Here is a 26,071-nt window from a genome sequence, read left to right as displayed (position 1 = left end):
TACTTTACAAACTCCAGGACTTTGTTAAAAACCTGACATTCCAATGTACTGAATTTCAGTGTTTGACAGCTCAGCTGTGAGAATTTTTTTAGAGAACATTTGTACCGTAAGAACAGCATGTTAATTGACTAAAAAAAACTGGGGCAGATTAATCATGGGAGGGAACGCGATTTTTAAGAGAATGTAGTTCTAGAGCCCTCTGCCGATGAAAACCTTTAGAAATACAGTTCTTCTCAAATGCCCTTTTTTGAATGGCCTGGGTTATTCATCCCATCCATTTCAGACCCCTAATTTGGGGTGGAATAAATCTGCACGCTAAGGTGGCTTTCGTGTGGTGCTGACCACGAAGGAGCCTGAAGGACTCCCTTGCTCCAGACCCTGAGCTTTCACGTGGCTGGAGATGAGGTGAGGTGAATCTGCTTCTCGGTGTTAGCAGGTTTATCTCCAGGCCTATAATTAGCATGTGGATTTTGCAAGGATGGCAATTCTCATTCAGCAGGGGTTGTGATGGTAGTGGAAGTTATGTATTCTGCAAAAAATGATCAGAAAATGGCTGAATACTATTGATGTGTATGTTGAAAGAGTAGAGAGAATAGACATGAGCTAGAAAATTAACCAGCAGAGAATACATACCAACAGCTTGTACCCTCCCCACGAACATGGAAACAGTGTTTTGCAGCCTGCCTTTCTTTTTATGTTTTTCAAGGCTATTGATTAAACAGGAGCCCCTTACAGCATCGCATGATTTATTGCCAGGATTGATGTTAGTGGCTATGTAGGAGGATGGAACAAACCAAGTAGGCATCTTTATTTTCCATGATTCCCCTAAACATGTTGTTATTATCCTTACTGCATAGTAAACCTGGCTTTTTAGGTGTTCCAGTATCTAAAATATTAGACTGATCGTTTTGAGAGTGACTGATCTAAGCTGATAAGACTCCCTGGACTTTGATAGGGAATTTACATCCACAAACTGTTGCATTTATGTATGTATGTATTTATTTATTTAAATTTGTTGTTAAAAGCAGGAGTTGGTTTTGTGTCAGGCAATCAAAGGTCTTGTTTCTTGTTCTTTGAGAACATTTGAAGTAAAAAGAGATCTGGTAGGGCTTTTCTTCAGATTTATATAGCCAAGGCCACCTGGCACCATCATTTACTTGGAAAAGAGAATCTGCTGTTTTCTTGTACCAGTGGCAGTTACTCTCAGCCTTGCCAAAGAGGTACGTACACCCAGGGCCGTTCTGCAGCTTTGCTCTGGGGCACCATGGGCTGGGCTGGGCTGGTTGGGCTGGTTCTGCAGTGTGTTGGCAGAGAAAGACCCCCCCCCACTTGCCACAAAGGAAGCAGCTGATTTCATTCCTCCCAGTGAAGCTGTTCTGAACTCATCCCAAGACGATGGGGCAACTGACACTGGCAAGACGTGTTTAAACCACAAACGGAGAAAACTGCGAAATGCATTTAAGTCTAAAAAACTGGGCTACTGAAAGAAAGTGAGAATATGCCACCTACAAATTTCCTTAGGGAAGTGAAATCAAATTTTAAGAAAGCATTTAGCAATACTACATCATATGATGATAATGTTATCAAAAAGATCATTCTTGTGATCTCTGACGGCCATGTAGACAACCATAGTGTTGAAAGTCTCCCTCTTCCAGTTACTCGTGGTGCCCTCTCCAAGTCTTCAATATACTTTGTGTGTATTTAATAAACTGATATTTACTCATGAAAAACCTGTAAAGAAGTAGGCACGTTTGCCTTGGGATAATTAACTTTTTCCACATAATTTTTCATTGATACACATCTTTTCTTCTCTTATGATATTTCTCGTTGTGCCTGCCTTTAGAGTAGTATCCCAAGATTGTCCATGCCACCGAATTTGAACCTCGCAAGATTTTAAGAAGTCAGTATGGTTGGACAGAAAGAGAATACTCTATGCAGATCTTTCCTGTGAATTCATATAAAAGATTCATAGTTCTTCAATTATATAATATAATCTTTACTGAAATTAAACGAACTTTTTCTAGTATAAATATATTTTGAACTCTGAAGATGAAATATGCAACCCCCCTGATTCTGGAGGGTTTTAATCAAAGGTGTCTGTGTGCTTAATACTTCACAGCTCAAGGCTAGTGATGGAACTAGTTGGTGTTGAGGGGAAAGGGTAAAATTCAGATTTTATTACCTGATTCTGGCTAAAAATATGCAAGAGAGAAATGTGGAAGCTACTATATGCGTTGAAATACAGAGGAGATGTACTCAGGTGTTCATGGGTAGTGAGATATTTATGGAGATAAATGTCTGTTTGGATCCAAGATTGTATTCTCATATTCAAAAAACCAATTTTCATGGATGCTTGTGGGAATTATGTTTTTAAGATTTCACTTGTGCTGACATTTTGGTATACAGATACAGGCTTTTGCATTTTGATAATCCGATTTATGAACGTACACGCAAGCATATTACAGGTCGGAGGCATAGCATTAGTGGGTATGGTGAAACGAATGGGGAGCACTGAAAACAAGTTGCATCTGTAGCCAGGAAGGAGGATAGAATAACAGAAGAAAGAGGAACTGATGGATAATACAAGTTTTTATATTTTTCATGGCAAAACTGACAATCTTCTGTAGAGAGAAAGGAGAGTAAGCGGGGGGGGAGGTTTTTAGTTGTGAGTGAACAATGGTAAGAACTAAGTTATGTGTTTGTGCAATTCAGTTGGAGAATTTGAATGTTTCTGTAGGAACTCACAGAAGAGAGAATAATTACATAGTAAAGAAAGCCAGCCTGATTATTGGAAATAGTTGTAGTAGCGCATAACTTAAAAGCCAGATGCAGCGGGTTGGGGAGGCGAAGGGAAGAGGATATGAGCCAGAAGGGGGGCCTGGAGGTAAGAGCTGTGGTTGAGATGCGAAGGGCAATAGGGGATGTATAAAGGAGAGTGAATCCAGAACTGAATTAAGATCAGGAAGGAAGGAGAGGATGGGGCAGATGAGAAGTTATTGCTGGTGGACAGTTGGAAGACCAGAAAAAGCTAAAAAAGATGATTGCTGGGGAACAGGTTATGCAAAATATAGGAGGATACCAGTAGATGTTGAGAGGAGAAGATAAGCAGCAGAGTTCAGAGGGTGACTGATACTTCTGACACGTCCGCCACTTGGAAAGTGGGAGAGCTGAATCTAGGTGATGGCAAGGTGAAGTCAAAACACTTCCTGTACAAGGAGAACGTGGTGAAGACAATAATCAGGGATCAAAAAACGCTTTGGGTGGACTATACCTGGGAATAATGTGGAGGGTGATAGGACAAAAAAAAGTGTCTGTTACAGGGCTGTTCCAAGGGGAACAGTTTGATAAAAGGTCAAGAGGAGATGGTGAGGAGCATCAGGAGTAGGAAGGGAGACGCCCAGAGCTGCCTGCCAGCGCTGTAATGCGACACGGTGTGTGTGCTGAACTGGTCCCTCTAACAACCGTCAGGGACTGTTTAAGTGAAGGAATCTACATTATTGTGGCACTGCCACACACTCTGTTTCTGCCTGGCCTGCATGGCCCAGTTTTGTTGGTGCAAGCAAAGAAGCCACAGATTTCCTTCTGGTGTGGAGCTAGGACATACTCTGCATCCTGAAGGCCAGACGCAGTGCTGTGGGCTGTGGGCTAGACTGGACCTCATGAAAAATATGAGGAATAGTGGGAATATTCACAGGAGTGGTGAGCTTAAGGGATAGAAAACGTCTCAAGGTAGAGTTTGAGTGGTGGAGAAGGTTGGCAAAAACACTCATGTAGAATCAGAACTGTATTTTTTTTTTTAATGATTAAAAAATTTCTATTTTTCGAAAAGGAAAAGGTTTTTGAAAAAGTTTGTGGCAGGACGCGAACATTTGCCATAGCGGCAGCAACATGCATTTTCTAGGCAGTTTGATATATGTATTTCAAATGTAACAGTGTTTTGGAAATACAGATGGCTAAACAAATAGGTGTTATGGCATGTTGAAAACAAACCTGATCTTCTCTTTCGGACTTCAGTAATGTCTGCTCCAATGTGGCTGTAGCATACACACACTGAGCAAGGCAGCAGGAATGGGAAGGAGGAGAAAGGTCCCTTGTTCCCGCATGTCCCTGCCTGGGTTCTTTCAGAAGATCAGCTTTCATTGTGAGTCACAGTTGTCACTTTAATTAAAAGTTTCGTTTCTAGCTGCAGTTTGTAGTTGCACGTTATTATCTCTGTAACTTTCATCCTGCAAACTCAGCAAAATGCGTACAATTTTCCTGTAGTAAGCTCCTGCTAAGCTGATTAATATGTCAGGAATAATGCAGACGGATTGTGATGTAAACCACTGAAAAGTACTTGGGTATTCTGTATGATCCTGTTCCTCTATGAGGAAAAAACCCAGACTTAATGAAAGTTATATAGCTCATATTTAAATACCAATTTGTTTAGTTTATGTATTTAGCAGGTAAATTATGTTTTCTATACCGTTCCTTTGGATAGCAGTTGTAGCCGTCACGTGGGCAGCAAAATCCATTACACCATAAAGCAAGAAATAAAGCATATTTCATACTAAATTTTATACCAGATAATCTTTTAAACTGAAGGATTACTTCAAAAAGCCGAAACACATCAAAGATCTGAGTTTAAATGTAAATTTCAAGAAAGCACGCTTCCCAAAGAAGGCTATTTCTCAGTTTATTGGGATTCTCTCCTACTTCAATGTCTGCAGGGTGGGCCATCAAACTGATTGTAATTTCTAGCAATTAAGAGCATAATTATTAATTTTCAGAATGTGCTACTGATATGCAAAAAATTATTGGAATTCTGTCAGTTCTTGTATAAAAAGAAACTGATCAAAACTGGAGTTTTCCTTAAGGTTATGCAAAAACTGTCTTTAGGGAGAATAGAATACAGATTTAAAAAACCAACACCGACAACTTTTTTTGCTGTCACTAAACTGTCTTTGTCCTTGGAGTCATCATCACCTATGATTACGATCATCCAAAAAAGCACTTACTCAGAAAATCTCACTTAGGAATTTCAAGGCAAGACCAACAGTAAACTCTAATTGAAATCAATTAGTATCTTATCAGAAAAGGTAAAGATTGGGTCCTGTGTCACGGGGGGAGTTAAAGGTCTGGTAATTCAAAAGTGACTGATATTTTGTAGAAATAATTCTGTCTTAAATTTTATTTTACTCTTCTTGCAAATTTCCCAAATCTCATGATGGTCCAGTCATAAATGACATCCCAGATCTTGTAGCAAAGACAGAGAAGCTTTCTGTCATTAATGTTCTCGGGAGACAAAAGGTAAAGTTGAAATCTGGTTGTTCGTGCTTGGTTATTTTATTTTAGGATTAGCAAAATCTAAATATGAACTTGAATGCAGAATATTATAATGGCAATATAATGAAGAGAATTCAATTATCGTGCATTAAATGGCATTTCTGGGTAAGATATGCTGGTTATCATGGTAGTTCTGTGCAAGAAAACAATTCAGATGATATTTCATACCCTTCTTTTTGATAAGACAAATTCCCCTTTGGAAGCATTCCAGTAATTCTGCTATTGTAACTTTGTCTTTGGAACCATAGTTTCTTAATCTTTTCAGGAAGATTAATGAAAACTATTACAAATGGCTTATACAAACTCAATATCTAAATTCCTAAATTTGAATTACCAATTAGAACATAAAAGTGACATGCCTGACTCCTTCACCTGGCTCGAGCGTAACATTTCAGTAGAATATGCTTCTTGTTTCTAAACAGGATATGGAATACTGTAACTTAAAAAAATATATAGTGACTTCTGATGGAGAAAATGAGGTAAAATGGAAAGAGATCTTGTCAAACCAGGCAGTGCCCTTTCCCCTTTCTAAAATAGGCTACTTGGAACCTTGGAAAAAGTTTGACCTTAACTGGAAGACACTGAAGTTTTACATTGTTTTTCTGAAACTGTGTTCTCCCTGGCCAGCCCTGGTCAGGGTCAAATGTCTGCAGATGAAGCCTTTCTCTGAAATTCCAGAGCATGCTCCCTCAAAGCCTCCCTTGCAGCTATTGCCTCCTGGAAATCCTCTAATATTGCCCCTTCCTCCATAGGTCTGGTCGCCGATTTATTAAAGTGCAGAGACTAAGTTGCCCTTTTTCCTTTTTCTTGCTTTTTTTCTTTCCCTACGTGGAAAGATCCTTTCAGTCCACAGTTGTATTTATTTTAGCAGAAATGTTAGAAAAAGAATTGCCCATAGAGTTTCATTTGGTTTCTCTTTAGCCGCTTATAATAAGAGCAAAGATGACTTTGAAGTCTCATCCTATATTCCGAAGAGTATATTCACACAAAACTGGTGGATGGTTTTGAGCGTGATGGGGAGGATGGCCGTCTGGCCAGGCCTTGGCTCAGGATGACGTGACCAACCTGTTCATGCACATTCCCTGCCTTCTGGACATTCACTTGCCTGTATGGATGGATGAAAACATACGTGGCTGGGACTCCACCACTGTGAAGTCCCATCCCATTCCCAAGTCATCCGTAATAACACTGCCATGCAGGTGTCATACAGATACATACAGTCAGAAATTAATTGATCTTGGCTTAGAGGTACGCAGGGCTTTTTACCTCACACTGTCACCGAAAGCAAGGTGGCAGAAGAGTCATTGCTTGGACTTCCAAAAAACTTTCTAGTCTCCGGCCTTCAAGGCCAGTTCAAGCACACTCATTCTTGCATGAGCATCTTCCCAAGACACCCGTGTCTCTCCTTTGCTGGGTCTACGGGAAAGCGTTCTGCCCTTCCACGAGGGAGGCTGGACAGGAGTGATGCGCGCCAGGACGTCACTAGAGGAACAGGTAAGAGGAGCAGTCAAGCCCCGGTGCGGGGTTCAGTAGGCAGCGCTGCTCTGAGCTGCGGCAGTGGGGGTGGCTCTGGCCAGCCACGACCTAGTGCCCCTTCCTGTGCCTTTGCAGCCTTGGTGGCAGTGGGCCATCTGAGTGGGCTGGCTCTTTCCTGCTGTCATACACTCTTTATGTTTGTTCTAGTCCTTCCTTGTATCTCTTCCAATTGAAGTGATTTTTTCCTAGGCAAGGATAAGCAAAGTTGTGTATATGTTTCCAATGAAGTATTGTAATGTCTTTTGCAAAGACATTAATACACCTTCCCATTTCAATATCTCCAGGGGGGAAAAAGCAAATTTTATAGGTGACATACAGTTTTAAGGAAGAGGGATGCTGATTTTCAGGCAAAGAATAAGCAGATTACATTTCATCAGAACTTCTTTTAAATTGGAAAATTGTGAGAATAGGAAAAATAGGAGTCACTATTGATGCAAGAGCTGACGTAACCTTAATTCTCATGTCACAAGTATGGTATTATGGCTATAGACAAAAACTCCTGACTTGAATAAAAAATAGAAAATGGAGGTATTAAGAGTTATACATCTGACTAAGCAAAGAAATAAATGAGTAAAACCTCACACAGAGTTTCATACAAGATAATGCTAGGATGATGCCCACAAAGATGCATATAATGGAAAGGTGGACAGCATATTTAAGCACTAAAAGCTGGAGGAAGAAGGCACAGCTCGTATGTGCAGATAGAATCTTTCTACACTTAAAAAACCCCCTCTAAATTATTAATAGTGCTGTCTTTCTAATTGAAAAGTTGTACTGAAAATTAAGATGACTCTGAAAGCTTTGAAGTTCACTAATTATTCCAATGACCCAGACTGAAAATGGGCACAATGTAAATCATCTAAACAACACACATAACTAATTAAAAGAGAACACAGAAAAAAATGGATGTCTGGCCAGTGCTAGGAGTATATCAGTGAGGAAAAGGGTTTTGTCTGAGGGAAACTTGAGGGTTGTTTTGTGGTTGGCTTTTTTTCAGTTACAACCACGTGCTCAGCTTTGTTCCATTTCCTATGTGTAGTCCCTATTATCCAGTCTGGTCCAGCAGAGAAAATGTAACATAAACTCTGCCCTACTGGAATGAACTGGAAAACTCCCAGTGCATTCCTAAGGTCAGAGGAGGGACACCTTCTGTACCTTCAGTGCTTGTGGAATCACAAATCAGGCTAAACGCTTCAGAAAAGGCTTCTGTTTCATGGAACAAGTGTTTTATGGGATTTGAAGAGAAAAGCGGTACTACCATCCACAAGATGTGGTTTAAAAAGGAAAAGAAATGGTAGCTGAAGAGTTTGGTCTGCAGCTTCCTCTTGTGATGAGTTCCCTGTGCCATGCCAGCATCCAGGCCGGTGCCGTACCCCGAGGGCCGATGGCAGCGAGGGGACCTGTCAGGCATGCGTGGCCTCGCTGGGTCGGGGGCCATGCAGGGTGCTGGCTCCCGAGAGCCCAGGTGGGACTCGGGGGGCTGCCTGCCTGCCTGGGGCTCGCAAGGAGCTGCTCCGCTTTCAGCGCTTCTGGAGCGATGGAAGACCTCTGGGAGAACTAGAAGGGGGTGATGGAAGCTGTGATTGCTTTAGTGATATATTCCTGATTTCTAAGCTTGATAGTATAACTCACTGCAAAGAGCCAACATATTAGCATATTAATGTTGTTGATTGTGCTGATGGAAGAGAAAGAAAAAAGGAACAGAAAAATCATCACTTATCTGTGATGTATGACAAAGAAATCAATGAAGCGAATTGTCTGCTGCTTTGAATATAATTAATATTTTCTGAGCCCTCTGGCAAATGTTACCATTATTACTCATTTCAGCCTTGTATTACTCTCTTTCAGACTTCTGAGTTCTTTATTTTCAGGATTTCTCAGTAACTTTCTAGCGCTACCAGATCACTTAAAGTTTGCAATTTCTTGCAGTGTTCTGAATGAAATTTCAGGAGTATGAACGATTTCATGTTTGATACCTTGTCAGACAACACAGGCAGGTCCTACCATACTTACTGCGGTTGGGTTTCTTCCTGTTTGAATTTTGACTCAGGCCACTGGCTATGGCAGTGCATCAGGGAACTAAGACTTCCCTGAGAGAAGAATACTTACATGAAGTGTCACATCGAAAACTTGTTTGGGAGAAAAATTAAATCCATAATTAATCTATACTGGAAAGCTGAAAATGAAAAGCTGATTTATGCTACCAACTATACAGAGGCAAATTCTGGAGTTGTTTACAGTAGCATTTGAACTACCTCTTTTCTTCATACGTCTGCTTGACATTTTGGAAAAAGACATCAGAAAAGTATTGTTTGCTTCTAAGAATGAAAATTGCCTACAATGATTTAAAATTACTTGGTTTTAGTGAAGACTTTCAAGGCCTTGAAGAAGACATATATGTGGGGCAGCTGCTCTGCAGGGCGAGGCGTGTTAACACCCAACAATGCTGTGGCACTCACAGGAGGAGAGCGGGCTTCGGGCGGTGTGAAGATACTGCATCCTGACTGGCTACTGGAATAAAAATGTGCGATGTCAGGGTCACCGTTATTTCTCACCTATTTTCACCCAGAGTCCAGAATACGCTGGAAAAATTATACCTGGTACTTCTTTTTTCAGGGCAAATCTCTATCTTCTACAGGCAACCATTTTTGAAAATAATTTTTATTTGATTATTGTGAAGTCTTGACTTTTTTTATATGAAAGGCTACATAGCATTCTTTAAAAGAATGAGCTGCATAGAATTCAGTGGTATCTGTCGTTTTAGGAGCTGGTTTCCTCATGGAAACAGAATGATTCTTGTCGTGGTTGATATAAGCCATTGAGCCTGATACAAACCAAAGCTTCTGTGAACCACAAAGCTTCTTTTAATAGTCTTCCCGGTGCTTTCTACCTGGGTTTTTGGTGTTCGGTTTTTTGGTGGGTTGTTTTTAGCCTGTGTATAAATATATGCGTTTGAAGTTTTGCAGGTCCAAGATAATCAACTGAGTTGGCTTCACAATTACAGTCGAATCTCTCAAATATGGTATTTGGGAATTCTTATTCTAAATGCACTATCAACAGGAAATCAAGTGGATTCCAAAGGCAATTTGAAAGTAGTTTTTATGTTACAACTCTTTCAAATTGCTTATCCAACAGTTGCCACATGCTACCTGTTCTTTACTGGTTTTTTAACACTGTTAATGGAAATGGAAAGCACACTGACAATAATACTTTGCACATTTCAGGATACAACTAAACAGATTAGATAAAAATATTTCCAGAAAGATACGACATTTTTACTTGTGGTTTTTTTTAAAGCAAATTTTGAATTACTTCATGAGGAGGAAAAGGAAAACGGCTGTATCTGATGATGTGTAGGCCCATTGCAGAGGAAAAAGCTTCTGAGATCAAAAAATAAATTCTTCTATCTTGTCTTTTGAAAAAAAATTGCAGCTTCTCTCATTCTTTCAAAGTACTTGAAGTTTGTGGAGCTATTTTTTTCCATCTTTAAATCAGAGTTTTGTGAGCCATACAGCAGTTTTTTCTGCCTGTCTTTTAAATAGGTAAGGAGACCATTTCTCGTGATTACTGAGGAAGAGGGATTAGTGATTTTACTGCACAAAAGATTCATTAATTGAGAAGAGATTAGATTTTATTGTAACTAATTTCTGTAAAACTACTGTTTTTCTTAGATTAAGGATTTACTTTATAAGAGAATAAACTGCAAATAATGATAACGAGATGCTTGCATGAAACTGATAAACAACAGTTTATATTTAGGCTCTTTCACAGTTTCTCCAATCTAATTCAAGAAAGAATATATTTTTTTAAAAGCATTCAGAAAACAGGTCATAGCATTTCTAAGCTTTTGTGGGGAGAAGTGTGTGTTTCATTTTGTTTTTCGGAATTGTTGAAAAATGGTACATTACAGTTTGTTATGAATGCGGTTGTGTAGAATTAATTATTAGTTAAGATGTCACTAAATTTCCTTAATTAGAATTTCAAAAAAAAAAAAAGGGGGGTGTACATTTCATCCCAGTTCTTTTGCATTTAGCAAAATCCAGCTGTTCCCACTGCCTTCGCAGGACAGTCTGTGTAGCTTTCTAAGTTGCTGAGCGTTTCTATGTGTGGTCTGATGAGTGTGGAAAATGTAGTGTTCTCACATGTGAGACTGAACAGACCACCTGAAACTTCTTGAGTTTTCGACTGTGATATGAGTCTTTGAGAGTACGTAGTCTTTAATGGACAGCATGTGAGACACGGTGAGCAATAACCTCTGATACTCAGCTAGGGAGAAATACATTTCTCGCACTAGTTTAAATGGAGAAAAGTACTAAGTGCTGGTGTTTCTGTGAGGAAGTAGGAAAACTTTCTATATCACTTACAGGAGTTAAGGACTTCTATAAAGCGGCAATGTGTACGGTGACTCAGCCTCCCAGAGTGGGGAGATTGCCTTTCTGTTGACTCTACTTGTCTTAAATTTTGTTTCCAAGGATCTGAAGTAGCAATCCTCTGACAGCAAGTAACCATCAGAACAAAAGAAAAGATTTATGAAAATTATGAAGGAATAAAATGTAGGTAAGAAAAGTGTAATTACCAAAGCTGGAATTAGTCCAGGGTAGGAATTAATAATACTGAAATTAATAAAGGGTTTAATTACCATTAGTCCACAGGGCATGAAATTATACTCCTCTCAATGGTGCCACAGCTCCTTTAGTTCTGTACTGCTGCTTTCTGAAATGATTGCAAAGAACAATATAAATCTCAGGGGATATTTTTTTACATGTTTTTCAGCATTTTTGTTTTCTTTTTAATTACAAAGAGTAAATAATGGAGCAGACTATGGACACAGGCAAACCCATTTCTTATCAAAATACATTTAAGTTCGTACTTTCCCATGGCTGTTCTTCCAGCAAACATTCTATAAGCAGCAGTTTCTGTAGTGGAGTTACTTCATACAAATTTTTTTCACAAAATGTTACCAATGCACCATAATTCACGTTCAAGCACCTTTCTTATTCCAGTATTGATATTTTCTTAAATATAGATTGCTCATCTATCGAAATCACATTGTGGTTTGGTTTTGGGTTTGTTTTTTTCCTGAAGAGGACAGTTCCAATAGATAACCAGTTAATCCCACCAACCTCATTTATTATGGCAATCGAGTTTTACCATAGGTTTTGAGGAAGGCAAAGTAATTAAATCACTTTTGCTTATCTTATCTTCAGCATTTTTTTCTTTCTAATTTTTAAAACAATTTTCTATTCAATAAGAAATTACAGGTATTTTTATGAACTGCAATAAAGGAAACCTTTTGTTTACATAAGCAAAAGAAAAACTTTCAAAAAATGTTTTTGCTGTTGTAATTGCTATTTTGAGTACAGTTCTATCACTTCACTATTTGTACACTTTCTAGCTGTTGTATTATACTGTTATTGTCCTGGGTTTCTATTAAAATGAAGCGTGGGGTTTGTTATATGTGTATGCTTACAGTAGAAGAGAATTATGCGAAGCTAAGTGCTTTGCAATGCCCATGGGAAGAATATTTTTCTGAGTAGTCCTTGAAGTACATGTCGCTGTTCAATTGTTCGTTATCTTCAAATGGCTTGAAAAGCTACAAATAATTTGATGTTCCAAGGGCATTTATTTTTATTGTGTCAAGGTTTGAAATATACAGTCACAAATGCTGCTTCCTATGCTTGAATACAAAGAGGCTGTGCAGCTTGAGAGCTAATTTCATTTTTTCTGGTGAAGTATGTATTCTGTGACCAATGCTTTTACGGTTTTCATCTGTTTTGATCTGGTGCGCTCAAATGAGCTGGTTGTGAAGATTTCTGGAAGTAGAGGTGCGGTGCAGGTTGGCGTCAGTGGTCGTGCTGCACCCCTTCTCTAGCCTCTGCTCGGGGTCTGGCAATCCTGGCCGGGCAGAGCAGCTGGGTGCCAGGCAGAGCGGTTGGGTGCCCATGGGGTGTTTGTGCTGCCTGCCCTGGGGCTGGGTCCTGCAGCTGGCTCATTCCCAGCAGGGACATTGCCCTGCCACAGACCAGGGTGCCCCTTTGGCGGAGAGGGACACATAGGCTGCCTCAGCCATGCGTCCTGGGCAGGGGAGCATCGCTGGAGGCCGCTTCCCATCCTTTCCCCATGGCCCTTCTGCAGCCAAGCCGCTGCTGGCAGCTTTTTCCCTCTTGTCATTCCTCTGCCTCTCTTCCTTGCTGCTTCCCTGGCGGGAAGGTTTGCTGAAGTCAGCACTTTGCTGCAGCTGCAGGTGATCCAAAAGTCAGGTAGAACATGGTGCAAGGTGACTAACTTCAAGTAGTGATGGCCAAAGCCACTTTCAACAGCCAAATGCAGACTTGCCAAGACCAGCCATTGCATGTGATGGGCTACGGTGGTAGAAGCAGATACAGTGAAAAAGATTTGGAGAGAGCAGATAACATGGCAATCAGAAAAAACCCTCATCTGAGAGAGAACTGGGAGCACTTCTGGTGTGATGGGCCATTCCCCTGCTGGACTAGCTTTGGAGCAGAGCTTTGGGACTTTTCCTGACATAAATAAAAAGTGACAAACGCAAAATTTTTTGAAGTTGAGAAAACAATAGAAGTAATTTCCTCCCAAATGGGTTTGGAATTGACCAACAGATTTGAAGCTGCAAAGGCAGTAGACTTATTTCCAGAGGAAAATTAGGGGCAATGTTAAAATAAACATTTCTTTATCACAGGAAATTTTGAGTGCCAGTCAGGAACCCAGGTCCAGCTACAGTGTTGTGTATGAAATCTGACTGGGGAACTCGTGTTTCTGGTGTAAGGAATTTAATTGAAGAACATTTAAAATCAAAGTTCACAGAGTAAATTTGAGTGGTGTGTGGCATCCTTAAGTTCTAGCTGTGTGGCTGTTTGGGTTCTGCAGTGGCCTATACCATTGAACTGGTATAGGCCACTTGAATTATTAGCTTGTAAATTAATTGCTTCTTTTTTCATGCCTATAAGTGTTCTCGTTTTCCATTTTCAGAAGTTTACGTACACTGTGTTATGCAGAAGTTTTCATTGTATCAGCTGACTGTAAGATGCAACTTTTCTCTTATACCCACCAATTTGGCATCTGGTCAAGCTGAATTATGAAATTACTATACACTTTTCTCTCTTTAAAATTTACCCTTAAGCCAAAAACAGGCAACAGAAAGCCTGTCATTGGCTCTGCCAAAGGAATAACCAGCTGCCCTCTCTGGTTTCACTGTGGTTCGTTTCAGCATCTCAGTCTTCTTGAGAACATGAAAAAGCACTATTTGTTCGGACAGTATCCGTGTGCTCATCTCACTGGGATTACGAGAGGCAGTTTAGGTGCTAACAAAATCTAAACAGGGAAATAAGACATTTGAGTATTTTATTTACCTTCAAAATGTCAATGTACTACATGATAAAAAAGTCACAGAGATCCATAAATGGAGTATTATCTGACCAAATAAATTATTTTTTTATCTTACGTTTTGGATAAATGATGGCTTAAGCAATATGAATTATCTCCGCTGATACTTTGAATGAATATACAGTTGCTTTTTCACTGGCATTCTCTGAAAAAGGATCCTGATGAGCTTTATTTTGCTTTACTTGAACTATTTTTTTCATAAACGTAACTCAAAACTTTGTAAGTGATTTAGAAAACGGGAGTTGAAGGCTTAGCCCTCTTTGGCTTTGTGGTACTATGTTTCAGAACAGCCCAATCTATCTATAATCATGTTAAAATAACTTCTAGAAATATCTATTTGAGGTTTAGAGACTGCTTGACATGTACAAAATCTGCTTATTGACTGGGGCGAGGTAGATGCACTGGGGAGGTGTGTGCAAGGGAGATGTGCAGACCGTGGCACCTGGAGGAGAAGCAGTTGGGGAACAGACTGGGGGAAATTGCCCAGGTGTTTGTTTTACTGCAGAAAAATTAAGAGCATTTCTGCCAAATCCCTTATCTGAGTTTTCAACAGACTGAGGTAATGTAAGAGAAGCAGGAATGCCAGGTTAACTAACTGTCTGGTTTGGGGTTACTTTTGTTCTAGTTTTGTAACCAATTAAGCTTACATAGCCTTTTCGTTATTCATGTGGTTGCAAAGACAGGGCATATACTCCAGCGGTAACTGTGGAAAGCTAAGGAACTCGCTTATTTCAGAGAAATCGGGTATAACACCACGGGGCATTTGTCAGGGAGATTCAGAACCGAGTGACTCTGATTCACTTCAGTGACACAGTCCCAACTGGGCAAGGGACCAAAACACGGAGTACAAAAGGTGTCACTTTGTACCTTGTCTGATGGACATGTTCATACGTGGAGGATTTACACGGCTAATTTTCAGCTTTAAAGAAAGCAACAGTTGTGGGTGGTCTTGGTGTGTTTGCTTCTGTGCCAGTAGAGGGGAACAGATGACGTATTGAGATTGTTTTTGTGATTACACTGCCAAACCTTACTTTTTCATGTTTAGTAGAAAGGTAGAATGAGAAATGCAGACTGCAGATATCCCTCAGGATAAATTGTATTTAATAGACTGCAATCTTGATAAGAATTCTAAAAAACCAGTCCCCCAAATGTTGATTGTTTCAGAAAACTGTTTTTTCCCCTTTTCCTTCAGTATGCTGTTTGGAGATGACAACCAAAAGGAAAATTATCGGCCGCTTGGTGCCCTGCCGGTGTTTTCGTGGTGAAGAAGAAATCGTCTCAGTGTTAGATTACTCTCACTGTGGACTACAGCAGGTGCCAAAGGAAGTTTTTAGCTTTGAACGGACGTTAGAGGAGCTTTACCTAGATGCCAATCAAATTGAAGAGCTACCTAAGGTAATCGGTGTTCTGCCTGTAATACAGATGTCAAAGTCATGTTCTCAAATGTGTATTCAGCATGTGCTTCAGCTCTGAAAGAGGGCTTGCTCTTGACCAGGAGACCTGCTTGCTGTGGGAGGAGTCATGGCTACTGACTCCGGAGATTCAGTTACATTTTTCCAATCTTTTTTCTGCCCTCTCTGAAGAGCCCAAACAGTTCCTGCAGGTGGTGCTGCATGGGGAGGGGTCGGGCCACCTACTTCTCCTTGCTTCCATAGCACAGGAACGGGGGCAGCCAAGGAAGTCTTAAGTTGGGAAATTAACAGTTGCTCAAAAGAAGTACTTCTTGCACAACAAGTAATTAATACGGCATTTGATACCTTGACCAGGAGTATGCTAATATATAGGGGAGGTGATGTCGCATTTGGATCCTCTCTAGCACTGCTTTTAAAAGCAAGCTCTTCGTCAGAATGAGCCGTTTTTCCTGTGGGAGAAATGCCAGTTCTATCTGACTAGTATTTTTATAACTGCAAATGAGATCCTGCAATGAGATTACTGAAGTTATCCTTCCTGTGTAAAACTTATTTCATAGAATCTTTAAATCTGTTCTTCTGTTGATTAATGTTTACTATAGGGAATTAGAAGTTACTGTAACTTAAGTGTTCTGGAAACAAAAGAGGGCAAGGTAGTGGAAAAACCAATTAATTGCAGGTGCTAGCTACATAATGAAGCATGAAGTAATGTAATCCATTCCTTAATTGAATTTTTCTCAACAATAATGAAAGATGCTTACAAGTCTTTAATTAAACATTGTTCCACTGTAATCCATTCTTCATCATCTCTCAATATATTTCTTTCTTACACAGCATAGAGTCTTTCTATAAATTCTATTTACAAATGTAGAAAATGTGCTTTTTCCATTACATGGAGTTCCTTTATTCGGATATGATGGTTTGTTGCTTAAGATTGCTCACTCCATGGAGAAATTCTTTACAGATGGTCAGACAGGGTAGCTACAATCTTTTAAGTGTCACAGAAAAATGATACGGAGAACCATCTTATCTCTCCTGCTACTAAAGGGACAGCAGAGAACCAGGTATTTTTTTCTGTCCCCAGAAATATGTAATGGATTGTGGTGGAGGCCGTTTTACTGCTAATGAATACCTTCAGGACTGTTTCTCTTTTAATAATAGTATGTTGTTAACCTTGTATATCTCAATTATGCTACTGAAGAACATATAAAGCGTCTAATTTAGCTAGGGATTTTTGGTATATTTGTTTTGGGTCTCTTGAAAGTATGCATCATCGTGGTATTCAAACTAAATTGCAGTGCATAATGGAAGACAAATATATCAGGGCATAGAACAAGAGCAATATGCCATAATTCTGTATGGAAAAAATGAGGGCCAAAGGTAAGGGGTCCAAAATTATGAAACTGGGATGAAGGTGGTAGTCATTAGTGTCATTCCCAATGGAAATGTGCATGTTCATCAAACCTTTGCATGCTGTTGTGCTATCATCTATTTCGTATTTGTTATTCGTGTTACAAAACAGCAGATAAATACATACCCTGGAGAGATTTCAATGTATAGGTCTCTATTTTTGCACCTCTTTTTTTCTCACTTTCCTTTGTTATAAATAATATTTTGAAGCAAATACTATGTATTGAAGAAATCCTTTTAATTGGTCTTAAGTTTGAGTAAATGCATTGTTTAACATAGCCTTGGTTTTGTATAAGAGAAGATTAATGGCAGTGTTAATTTACTTTCTTTATACCATTCATAATTTTTTGTCTTAAGCCTTTCTCAATTGTTACCATAAATTAAGCAGTCCAAATAATATCTTTATCAAATTTTCTGCTTCAAATATTTTTTGCTGCATGTCTCAACTTTTTTCACTATTGAATTAATATTCTAGGAGAGAAAATGCCACTTTTTTCTTAAAATGTGGCACCATATTACTGAACATTAACTCTTGCATTACATGTTATGACCTACCACAGGCAGAACTTTCCTCTCTATGTAAATGTGAATTCAAATACCTTCCTCCCGAGGAAATTTGCTTTGTCAATTTTCTGTTATTTACCAAATGTTGGGTACCTCTGAAGTTACAGTATTCTTTTGAAATTTTCTATCATCAGAATGCTTTTTCTGCTTTTTGGTACTGCTGTCTTCATTAGAAATGGATTTCTCGTTCCTAATTTCTGATATTTTTCTTTTCTTTTAAGGATTTATAGGATTGTTATATAATTCTTATTCCCTCTTTTCCCCTAAATCTAGCCAAGTCTTTTATTTTATTTGCCTTTGGCTTCATTATCGTGAGCTGCTACTGCAAATATGTCCCTATTTGTATGAGTCAAATTAATCGGTGACTATTAAAAAAGAATATCGATTCTGATGAAGGTGGAGTCACTGGCAATCAGTATCCTGAAAAAAAATGAGATGAAAATTCTCCCCAGCAGCTTTTCCTTATAAATATAAAGTAAAATCTGGAGTAATTTGTAACGGGCAAAATGAGTTTACTTGTTAACGCCTTAGGAAAAATTTGTCTGTCTCTAACAATAAATTCTAGAAATAGCCACCACTGTGTTTCACCGTGTCATGTGCTGGTGAAATAGCTACCAGTAAAATAGGCTACTGAAGTTAGATGCTTAATCGTCTCTCTCAGAACAAACAATACAGCCAATATAGAAATGGTGTTGAGGTGATCGCTAGTGTATAGCTCACACAGATGGATAGCTATTATAAATTAACGATATTTTTCTTTTGCATTGCATTTCCTATGTAAGTTACAGTTTCCGTTAAAGGCCTTGAATCCCTTTTTAAGTCTGCCAGTAAGAAATGGTGTTTCTGTTCTACAAAGCTAGAAAATGTTATTTCTTTGTAATCCAGACATTGGATTCCCCCAACAAGTTCCCCTCAATCTATTGCACCGTTATGCCTAGAGAAAGCAAGGAGCGGAAACAGAAATCCCATATTGTTCTGTAACAGCCCTGAAAGCCAACAGCCTCCATGGCTTGTGTCGTCAAGAACTTGAGATAAGCAGGATAATAGCCCATTGTTATAACTCAAATCACAGCACCGTTAGCACCACTTGCTTTCCAGTCTGAAAGGAATAAAAGTAGTATATGGACGTACAGTATGACGATTACATCAAGATCGTGATGGCAAGGACAAAAAGCACTAGAAATTGGGAAAGACGCCTTTTGAAAATCCAGTGAGTGAAAAAAAAATTGGGCAATTTTGGGCCTACATACCTGTATTCACACTCTCATATTGTTTCTGATACAACGGTATGTCATAAAATTACTCCAGAGGGAGTACTTTTTATTACACTTCTTCATTCACCAGTTCAAAAGCCTTGTATCTGTTCTGATATTGTCAGAACTTTAAGTTGCAAGACTTCCTTGGTTTTTAGAAGAAGAATTCTCCAGGGGAATGACTGGGAACATGCACTGGGAATTTAATTTTCCAGGTACAATAGCACAGTATAGTTTGTATATGAACCAAAATTCTGTGGGTTGCCTATGCTGAGCATTGCTATGGTCTGCAGCTGTTCTCAGGCTGCTGAGAACATCGTGAGAGATTTCAAGAGCAAACCCTGGAGCCTATTAATTACCTTCCTTTCCAGTCTTGTCCAAAGTGGTATGCTTCCTTAAAATAGAGAAAAAGCAGGTGCTCTCAGATACATTGCAAAGGACTTCCTCATTCTCTGGAGAGCTGTTTCCCTTTTTATTAACATTGCCAGCAGAAATATGCAGCCCCGTCTGGCATCCAGGGTGCACAGTAAATGTTCTGGGCGTTCCTATAAATTCGATTGGGAAGGGCCGGCCCCAGCGTGGCGCTGGTTCGTGATAGCCCTGGGGGCTGCGGCGCTGCACTCTGCTCCTCTGCCCGCCGTAGCTGCTGAGCGGTGGGGCCGGCACTGCTGTACGGTCTTGAGGATTAACAAGCACGTTTCATGAAAGAGGAAATCTGAAAGGCAAAACTGTGAATACAAAGGCATTTTGAAAAGTGTCTTTCAGTCGAAAGGCCCTTTCATATTCGATGCCAATTGATAGTGACTGTGGTGTGGTGCTTCTCATTCTGGGCAGTTTTGATTTGTGTGATTCCCTCTCATTTTTCTGAGAATAGATTGTCTTGAAGAAAAAGCAGGGCTTTTTTAAAAGATTATGATAGAAAGTTAGAGCAGAAAAATGCCGTTTCAAAATGATCTAAAATTTAGTCCAGGTGAAGTACCAGGTTGGCATTTGCACACCATTTGTGTGTTTTTTCTCCTCTCTGGACATTTGGCTGAGTTTTTCATCTAGGCAATCAAATTACTATGCATTGTCAAATACCTTGTAGATGAGTATATAGACTTTATTCCGATATAGAAGTCTGAAAGAAAGACTGAATCCATTGTAAACAGAGCACTAATATTTGAAGGCCACTTTTGAGATGCCTGCGAAGAGAAGTTGGTTCTTTTCTGGAACCCACTGAATTTTCTGGTGCCATTTGATGAATTCATATTCACAGAAAGTCCTTTCGGGGTTTGGTAACTTTTACCTCTTGACAAGAGCGATGTTTTTAGAGCCAGCAGCCACCGCGTGGGTGCAGTGAAAGCAGGTCTTGGCTGCAGTCAGGCGCAGTGGGGAGCGCAGGAGCGGTTGGGGCCGGGGTTGGAGGCCACTGCAGTGACTCTGGGCTGGGCGCACAAAGCGGGGTCCGTAGCGCTGCGGCGGGTGGCTGTGTGTCACCCTCCCCGTCCCTCTTAACGGGCAAGTTCCCACAGTACTGTCGCTGGGGAACGTGGGCATGGCAGTAAATAAGCCAAGCAATTATATTGCCTTCTCCTCTCATACCTGCTAGCACGCTGGGCTTGAAGGAGCTCTCGGCTGCCCTATCTAAAATATGCACCTGCTGCTGCTTCATACACGGCACCTCTGCCCTTGCAATGCAGTGGCCCCAAGTGGGAAATCGCTTTTCATGACTGCTTTCTCTTTGTATCGTTGTTTTCTTATTTTTTACATGTGTAAGGTGTTGGATGAGATAGTGATATTTCTTGAGGAACGCAGCCATGTTAAATAGGTGCTTTCAACACAATTTGCTGATTGCTTCGGGTCGAAAGGAGGATTGGTTTTGCAGTGGAAATTCTGTCATTTTATAAAATTTGAATTAAAAGTTAGAATCGAGTCCTGAATTTGGGGGGAGGAGGGAACTTAAGGAATGTATCATTTTGATAATTTGTTTCTTGAAGATTTCCTCTGCATGCAGTCAAAATATTTTAAAATCTATCATGACACTAAATTAGAAAATAAAATATTTTCATTTACTACAAGCCATAAAAAAATTTCGGTTGATACGACACACATGAAATATCATGTACCTACAAAATGTTGATTACAGTGAGTATGTAGGTTTTGACAGAAAGCTCTGTTTCAACATTTCTGCTACCAATCAACTGTTCTGATTATTCCTGTCGACTGTGTATAAGCTGTGTTTATGGTACTGAGCAGCCTGGCTTCTCAAATAACAGCTTTTCAAAATATTTTTGGGTGATTGAATTCTTATGTAGCAAATGTAGTTTTGTGCTATTTGTTGCTTCTGTGTATAAATAATGATCCTAAACTGATCTTTTCCCTGAAACACTGTAAAGTATCTTTTTATGTTGCAGCAACTGTTCAACTGTCAAGCTTTACGCAAACTGAGTATACCAGACAATGACCTTTCAAGTCTGCCAACCACTATTGCTAGCTTAGTTAATCTCAAAGAACTTGATATCAGTAAAAATGGTAAGAGATCAAAAGTATAAGTATTTTAAAGAATTGTAATGAATATGAACAATAATGAAGTTTTAATTGCTAGCGATTAACAAACTTGTGTTCTAGAAAAAACTGCTCTTGTTCTAGATGATGTGCTATTTTCCTGTCTGGCACTTTTGAGAAGTCTGGGTAGATATCTACCTCTCTTACTTTTCTGTCAAAATAAATAAATAAATAAAAAAAATGGAGGTTGCTTTAGCATTAATATCCTGTGATGCCTTGTGACTCATGAACATTAGAAATAAGAGTGGGAGACCATTTTTCAGGGCACTTATGAACCATTCCACTTTCCAAAATGGCTTACTATTTACTGGGCTCTTGTGGAATGGATTTAAGCATACAAGGCTGCAGGTAAACAACTGGCAGGATTTATACAGTCAGTGACTAATTTGCTGATGTGCGTTTCCTAATTACTCATTTACATATTTATGTGCCTAAAAACCTCTGCATGGCTGAACTTAAGTGTCTTTGTTTGAAAATGAGGCTTAGGCACTCTTGAAAATTTTGAAAAATTTATCGGTATAGGCTTAGAGACTCGGGATTATGTGTGTGCTCTCCCGAGAAGAGAGGGAGGCAAAGAAGGAAAACAGGAGCAGTTTGGGAAGAAATGAAGGGCACAAATATCAGTAGAAATGATGTCACTGTTTAACTCTAGATTATATAAATCGAGCATTAGCATAATAGTTTTAGAACAAGGCATATTATCTGTTCTGGTGTATTTATTTAGTGCTTAAGTATCATCTTTTAGACTATAATACTAAAATACATGTATTCTTCCTGTTATAGCTTAAGTCTGATCTGAAAATGCCAAATGAACTCACGTATAAACAAAGCGAGTTAAACAGTTTTTTATGTGTGTATAATAATTCTTTCAATATTTTTTTAGGAATTCAAGATTTTCCAGAGAATATTAAATGTTGTAAGTGTTTAACAATTATTGAAGCCAGTGTCAATCCGGTCTCTAAGTGAGTATCAGTAGCTTGTGTTTGTATACTGCAAGTGCAGAAAATTTACACAAAGTGAACTAAAATTTAAAGACATTGTATCAAGTTCATTTGCAGGATTAATCTAAATTTCTTTTTCATTGATTGAAATACAGTGTTGATGTAACAAATGGGTTGCCTTTCCATATAGTAAAAAAAGTGTCAGAAAAGCAGTCCATATGACGCGATCTTTTAAACACAGGGGCCTGGTGCTTTACGTTTTGTGAATAAGCCACGCTGCACCCTCACCTACTGTAAATCTCTTGGTTGGGACTTTGGCAACCCTTATTCCTTCCAAAAGCTTGCAATAATAGTAACAAAAACCTGTGGTTTTATCCTATGATTTATAAAATGGGGTGAAGGGGATGAAAGTATGAAATTTTACTATTGCAGTTAAAAAAAAAGATAGACACAAAGAAGACACCTTTGGCTTCGACCCTCCTCTGGGAAGGCAGCAAAGGCTGACGTAACTTGAATGTGCCAGGCATTTGAATTTCATGTGGTTATAGCAACGTGGAAATGATACGAACAGGCGAAAATGTAACATGTAAGAAATTCTTGAGAATTCGGGTAGAAAAAGAAGGCGAGAGAGAAAGTAATCTTTCTCTTTCTAAATATACATTGTTATTATTTCTGTAGCAACTTTGGTGTGAGCTTTAAGCTTTTAACTGTTTTTTTAGGCTGCCAGATGGCTTCACGCAACTTCTAAATTTGACCCAGCTCTATCTAAATGATGCCTTTTTGGAGTTTCTTCCAGCTAACTTTGGAAGGTAAGAATTAGTCATCAAAGCACATTGCTCTTTCATACGAACCCAGTTTGGGCTTTAAGGGACCGCTCTGAAGCTGTATTATTTTCAAAAACAAAACAAAACAAAAAAACCCAAAGAGATTTTGACTTTCCAGCCTTATTTTGATGAATGATTGTTGCTAAAGAGAATATTATGTCAGCAAGAATTTTATGATGAAGCGGCACAGTTTGGTGGTTTAGGGAAAAGGTGGGAAGAAATAGAAACTAAAGAAGAGGCCTATCCTTCATCAAATGTGTTATTAAATTGCAGCAAGGGCAGAAAATAACAATGTGGTCTGTGCTATTGAAAAAAAAAAGAGAAAGAAAAAGTGTTGTGAGTCAGAAATGAAGAAAGAAATGACTGAGCGTGGTGGAGTAACCAAAGGAAAAACGTGAAAGCAGGAAGAAGAGAGAAGATTCAAAAGACAGCAACGCAGAAAGGATGTAAGAATAAATGCAGCAGAAACTGAGTCAAAAAGTGTTAGATAAGGATAAAGCTGGGGAGGCAAAAACGAAAGTTAACGCAATTTGCCATGGCCATTTAAGAGGGCAGTAGAAACCAGTGGATCCTGACACTGCGCAGCTCTGGCAGAAACATCAGGTTTATTCCACCTCGGTGTCACTGGTGAGGGAATGATTGTTCCTGCCCTCCAGTTGGGCAAACAGCTCAGAAGATAAAGAAACAGAGGACATACATGCTGGTATATACATATATTCACCTAGTATTGTTTTTTTCCTGGTCCATCCAGCTACCCATATGTGTATTTTATTATGCAACTGAGAACATCAACTCAGCACTCCAAAATTAATACTGAGGTGACATAATTTGGGTTGGAAATGACACCGGGATGCTCAGGCATTAAGAAGTAGAAAGTGCTGCTTTATCAGCGTTTGCTTGATGGGTCTGTCACTGACCCAGAGCTGAGTCTGGGCTTTACGCTGGAATACCTTTTAGAAAATCCTAGTTGAAGAAAGACGAAGAAAAATTGTCATTGTTTGCATTTGGTGAGTGCTTGGAATATCAGAGTAAATCCCCAGACAGCCTGCGTCTGCAGTTTGGAATCAGACAGTATGTTCAAATGTTAAGGAAAAATAAATATATGAAATACCCTGCAATTTTATCAGATGTGTTGCGTTTATATTCATTATGCTCTTCTCAAGCCTTGCTGGTATTTTGTCTAATAATCTTTGTCACTTAAGGACATGTCTACTCTTCTGATTCTTTTAGCAGAAAGCAGTAACTTCTTATTTTTTAATTTTTTTTTTTACAAATGCACATTTTGTCTAAATGAAATGATGCTAGTTCCAGTTGTGGTTGTTATTCCGTTATTACTATTCTGCTCCTATGTTATCTATTTGGGATCTTGCATTTACACATCCTTGTCATGTTTCCGAAGCTTCCCACATTAGCATACAGACACTGCTTTTTCTTTTTTACCAGCAACATGTAGCTTTTTATCTCCCTTATTGCTCTTCTCCAAATTTTAGTGCTTTCTTCATATCTTCTGGTAGAGTAATATTCAGTTAGTCTGTTAGAGTCTCATTTAGCCATGTGAATAAAGTCAGGAACAGAGTCTACCTGAGCATCATGTAAACATCCCTCCACGTTTCTCATTTAAAGTTGTTCTTTTTAGTCCTGGCTAAGCACAACTGTAGGACTTGAAAAGTTTTCTGCTTTATTTCGTAGGAAAAAGATAAAATCATAGTTTTCTAGAAAAGCATAATATTGGGAAGTCTGAGGCTCCACGAAACAGAAAAGTGATGTTGTGCTGGACAGAGAGCTATTTAAAGCTTTGTTGTATTTTCTTTTTAAACTTTTCTCACAGACATGTGTTTACACTTGTGGCACTAGAGGACCTGGACTGTAGAGAGAGAGTAATGTGAAAAGCAGTATTAATGAAATCCTTGCCACTCACCATAAAGTTCCTCCATAAGCTTTCTTCACATTTAGAAACAGTGTTATCAGCCTAAAAGCTTTAAGAGTGTGCCTCTGGGCTGACGTCTCTGTTTAGCAGTGGTACAACTACAAATTAGTTATGAAGAACTGCTCAGTTTCACGTAGGCCTTGAGCAACCCTAGGCATTGGCAGCTCATGCATTGAATGTACCTCCAAAAATAATTGATTTGACACTCCAGATTTTCCATGAGTGGAGTTGTACAATTTGAGATGAAGAGGAAACGACCTTATTCATCCTTTTCGTTTTATTTCCTCTTCCTTTTCCTCCCCATGTGGATTATAATTGGGGATTGAAGAACCACCAAAAGGGTGACATCAATCAAAATCCTTTCATGTTTATGAAATTATCTTCCTAGACAGTATGGGTAATGAGGGGATGCTGCCCCAAATTCTGGAACTCTAATACATGAGGTTCTTCATCTCTTTTCTGATGTGTCCTCCTTCCCTCCCTCCTTCCTTCCCTCCCTCCTTCCTTCCCTCCTTCCCTCCCATTATCCCATTTAATTCAGTTTATTGCTGTAGCTTAAATAATATTGCCAGGTAGCATTTGCACAATGGTATGGAACTGTGAAGTACTGGTGTGCGTAGGTTCTAATTCATGCCAACACTTCAGCACATGTCCTACTTCTGGGTAAAACGCAGTACATTCGGTGGAGATCTGTTCCGTAGTCTTGGTCTGCCTGTGTGGCGCTGTAGAATTCAGTGCTCAAAAAAATGCAACGGTTAGTTGTGAACTAAATAGCAGTTGCTTTTTATCCTTTAATAGATCTGGAAACGTTAGAGCGAAATTAGCTTTAACTATGTTTGCCTTACTTTAAAGAATTGATAAAAATAATTTCAAATCACTGTAAGAAACTGATGTGAGAGTTTTTCAGAAGAGTTCAGATAGGGACAGATATGAA

At 39.2% G+C, this 26,071-nt stretch overlaps 1 protein-coding gene across 7 annotated transcripts in view; it reads left to right on the top strand.

Annotated features, from left to right (window-relative positions):
- LRRC7 (leucine rich repeat containing 7) overlaps window positions 1–26,071 on the top strand; it is a 173,474-nt gene that overhangs the window by 59,549 nt on the left and 87,854 nt on the right. For 6 of the 7 annotated variants that reach the window (XM_063345357.1, XM_063345358.1, XM_063345355.1 and 3 more), the window contains exons 2-5: window positions 15,455–15,657; window positions 21,295–21,412; window positions 22,329–22,407; window positions 23,106–23,195. In XM_063345357.1, the coding sequence (XP_063201427.1) occupies window positions 15,455–15,657; window positions 21,295–21,412; window positions 22,329–22,407; window positions 23,106–23,195 (490 nt within the window). Of the gene's footprint in view, window positions 1–15,454; window positions 15,658–21,294; window positions 21,413–22,328; window positions 22,408–23,105; window positions 23,196–26,071 lie in introns of those variants that run through there. The other variant, XM_063345359.1, reaches the window with a different exon arrangement.

Source organism: Chroicocephalus ridibundus, chromosome 8 (assembly GCF_963924245.1).
Source record: "Chroicocephalus ridibundus chromosome 8, bChrRid1.1, whole genome shotgun sequence".
NCBI classification, from domain to species: Eukaryota; Metazoa; Chordata; class Aves; order Charadriiformes; family Laridae; genus Chroicocephalus; species Chroicocephalus ridibundus.
The sequence above is the reverse complement of the archived record's forward strand: the minus strand, read 5'-3'. Positions and strand labels throughout refer to the sequence as shown.